Raw genomic sequence first — 3,085 nt, 5'->3', positions numbered from 1 at the left:
CACCTGGCAGCTAATGTGGTAAAGAGAGAGCGTCTGGCGTCATCACGCTTTTATAGCCTATGGAAGGCTCTGCGTGTTACGTCATTAGGCCGCGACACGTCTAAAGCCCAAAGCAGCCAATCGCAGAGCAAGTGAGTATACAGTAAATCGGTGGTTGTTCAATCGCAGCTCATTCCTGTCGGATTACTCCGTAGTAAACCGAGCGACAGTCGTCCAGCATTCCTTTCCCGGAAGCGGACGTTTTGGCCTTCAGTCATAACTAACCCTAAAGAGATTGTACAATGTCTCTACTCTGCGGGGGCTCCGTCCGCACCCTGGGATCCCCGGTGAGCGGGGTTAAGCTGTGGGCCGCCGTTCCTTTCCCTCCTTCAGACCGTCTAATGATGTTAATATTTTCCCTATGCAGTATTTGATTGCACTCTTCCCCCCCCCCTTAAATAGTTGTTTATTGGCAGTGGGTTGGAAAAGGTGATGGAGTTAGCAAACAGAGACGCCACCACACACCAATATCACAAGGGCAGCAAGAGTGATGGGAAGGAGCAGCCTGAAGCCCCAGATTAGGCCCTTCTTCTCAAGTGTTAAGTCTAAGAGGGCGCTGGGGTCTGGAGTGTCGAGGGGGGTGGCCTTAGAAAGCCTCCACTTAGTAGGCATGGTTAGAGACGAAGAGGGGCTCGCTGGCTGCGGCCCCGGCCTGACCGCTTGGGGTGTACTTTCCTTTGCAGGCGAGGCTGTTGGCCAAGGCTCGCTTGATATACTCCTCCTGGGCTGCCTTCAGATTCTTCTTCTTCCCACCCCAGGCCTTCAATGCAGAGGCCTGCAGAGCTCGGCCATAGGAGAAGGTCAGGGCCCATGGCTTCAGCAGGGGGCACTTGTTGATGGCATTGAGGTTGATGGATGCCTCCTCCTCACTCTGGCCTCCAGACAGGAAGGTGATCCCAGTAACAGCGGGTGGCACTGTGCAACGCAGTGCTCTAACAGTTGCCATGGCAATCTCCTCATGAGAAAACTTCTGTGTGCAGGCATGGCCGGGGGTTACCATGTTAGGCTTCAGCAAAGTGCCTTCCAAATAGATGTGGTGGTCACTCAGAGCCTTGTAGACAGCAGCCAGCACCTTCTCAGTTACATACTGACAGCAGTTCAGGTCATGGCCACCATCAGGGAGGATCTCAGGCTCCACAATGGGCACAATCCCATTCTGCTGGCAGATGCTGGCATAACGGGCCAGCACGTTGGCATTTTCCATGATGGCAAGAGCTGAGGGTGTGTGCTCTCCAATCTTCAGCACACAGCGCCACTTGGCAAAGTCAGCTCCGTCCTTCTTGTACTGGGCACAGCGCTCGGACAGCCCATCCAGCCCTTGAGTGGTGGTCTCGCCATTAGTCCCTGCCAGGGGTACCACGCCCTTGTCTACCTTGATGCCCACAACACCACCCTTAGATTTGATGACTTGGGGGAAGGGACGCCCATCATCCGCCTTCTGGTAGAGGGTCTCATGGAAGAGGATGACACCCCCGATGCAAGGGTTCACGCGGTCATCGGCGGTCAGCAGGAGCTGGCGGTAAAAGCGGCGGTTCTCCTCTGTGTTCTCGGTTCCAATGGACTGCAGGCGCTTGGCAATGCTTCCGGTGCACTCATCTGCGTCCAGGATGCCCTTGCCCGGAGCAACGATGCGATGGGCGATGTCAGAGAGCTCCTTCTTCTGCTCCGGGGTCAGCGCTGGGTATGGGTAGGGCATGGTGTTCTCGGTGGTGATTTCCAGGCGCGCTTAAGACTCCCAGCCTGCGTTTAAGACGCCATGTGTCACATTGAAACGGAACCGAGCGGCGGCTTCTGTGGCGCGCCCCCTGCACCCAGGTCGGCGCCCTGTGCCCGGGTCACCCGCCCAGGCACGCGGGAGGCCGTCACCTCGCCTCTGCCCGGCGCACCCCACATCCGGGTCCGACCTGGGCCTGATTGCACTCTTTTTACAGTTATATGACAGAATTCTCTGCTGGTGTTTTAAAGATTTTTCATGGCTAGCGCAAAGAGCTGTTTTATGCTTATCACAGAGCTTTGTGTGCGGGAAAGATAACCTGTTATACACTTGGTGACTGACAAAAGTTGGAAGTTATGCATTGCTCCGTTCAACCAGCAGCTTCTTGATCTAGGTATAGGTTTCATGTAAGCATAATTAGAAATTCTGGAATTCCCATTCTTTTCACAATTAGCCATAGTGTGTTATGATCCACAGTCTTTGACCACTACGCCTTTACATAGTCAATAAAACAAATAGGCATTCTTCTGATAGTCTCTGCTTTCAGGCAAGATCCATCTTACATCAGCAATACTATCCCTGGTGCCATGTCCTCTTCTAAAGCCAGCATAAAAACTTATGACAATTCTCTGTCAAAGTACTGCACTAAACGTTTTTGGATGATCTTCAACAGTATTTTGTTTGCATGTGACAGTAATGATAGAATTTTCACGTTCTGTTGGATAACCATTATTGGGAATGGGAAGAAATATGGTTTACTTCAATTCAGTCCACCACGTAGCTGTCTTCCAAATTTTCTGGCACTGATGGTGAGCACATGCAGGGCTGTATCTGTTATTTGCAACATGTCATTTGGTATCTCATCAGTACCTGGGGCCTTATTGTTTGTCAATGTCTCCAGTGCAGCTTGAACTTCTTCCTTCAACACCATTGGTTCTTTATCATGTGCTACTTGCGGAAGTATTTCCGTGTCAACCAATTCTTTTTTGTACTCTGTATTCCCTCCTCCTTCTTTTGATGCTTCTGCATTATTCAAGATTTTCCTCGTTATGTCTCAGTAAAGCAGCTTGGTTTTCAGTTCTTTCAGTTTGAAAAATGTTGAACAAGTTTTTCCTTTTTTATTCTCCAACTCCAGCTCTTTGCTCATTCCATTGTAATACTTTGTTTTGTCATTTTTTTAAGCTGCCCTTTGAATTCTTCAGTTTGTTTCTTTTACTTCAGCATCTCTTCCCTTTGTTTTGGCTTCTCAATGCTCTAGTTCAATTTTCAATTTTCTAGTTCAATTTGTTCCTATCCCAAAGAAAGGTGACCCAACAGAATGTGGAAACTACA

At 50.0% G+C, this 3,085-nt stretch overlaps 1 protein-coding gene across 1 annotated transcript in view; it reads left to right on the top strand.

Moving 5' to 3' along the window:
• Positions 1-281: 281 nt before the first annotated feature.
• The window catches only part of LIAS (lipoic acid synthetase), a 30,808-nt gene continuing 28,004 nt past the window's right edge, over positions 282-3,085 (top strand). The window contains exon 1 of the mRNA XM_006895404.1: positions 282-326. Coding sequence (XP_006895466.1) covers positions 282-326 — 45 coding nt within the window. The remainder of the gene's footprint in view (positions 327-3,085) is intronic.

This window comes from Elephantulus edwardii, unplaced genomic scaffold, assembly GCF_000299155.1.
Source record: "Elephantulus edwardii isolate Elephantulus edwardi_28Jun2011 unplaced genomic scaffold, EleEdw1.0 scaffold00167, whole genome shotgun sequence".
In the NCBI taxonomy this organism is placed as follows: Eukaryota; Metazoa; Chordata; class Mammalia; order Macroscelidea; family Macroscelididae; genus Elephantulus; species Elephantulus edwardii.
The sequence above is the reverse complement of the archived record's forward strand: the minus strand, read 5'-3'. Positions and strand labels throughout refer to the sequence as shown.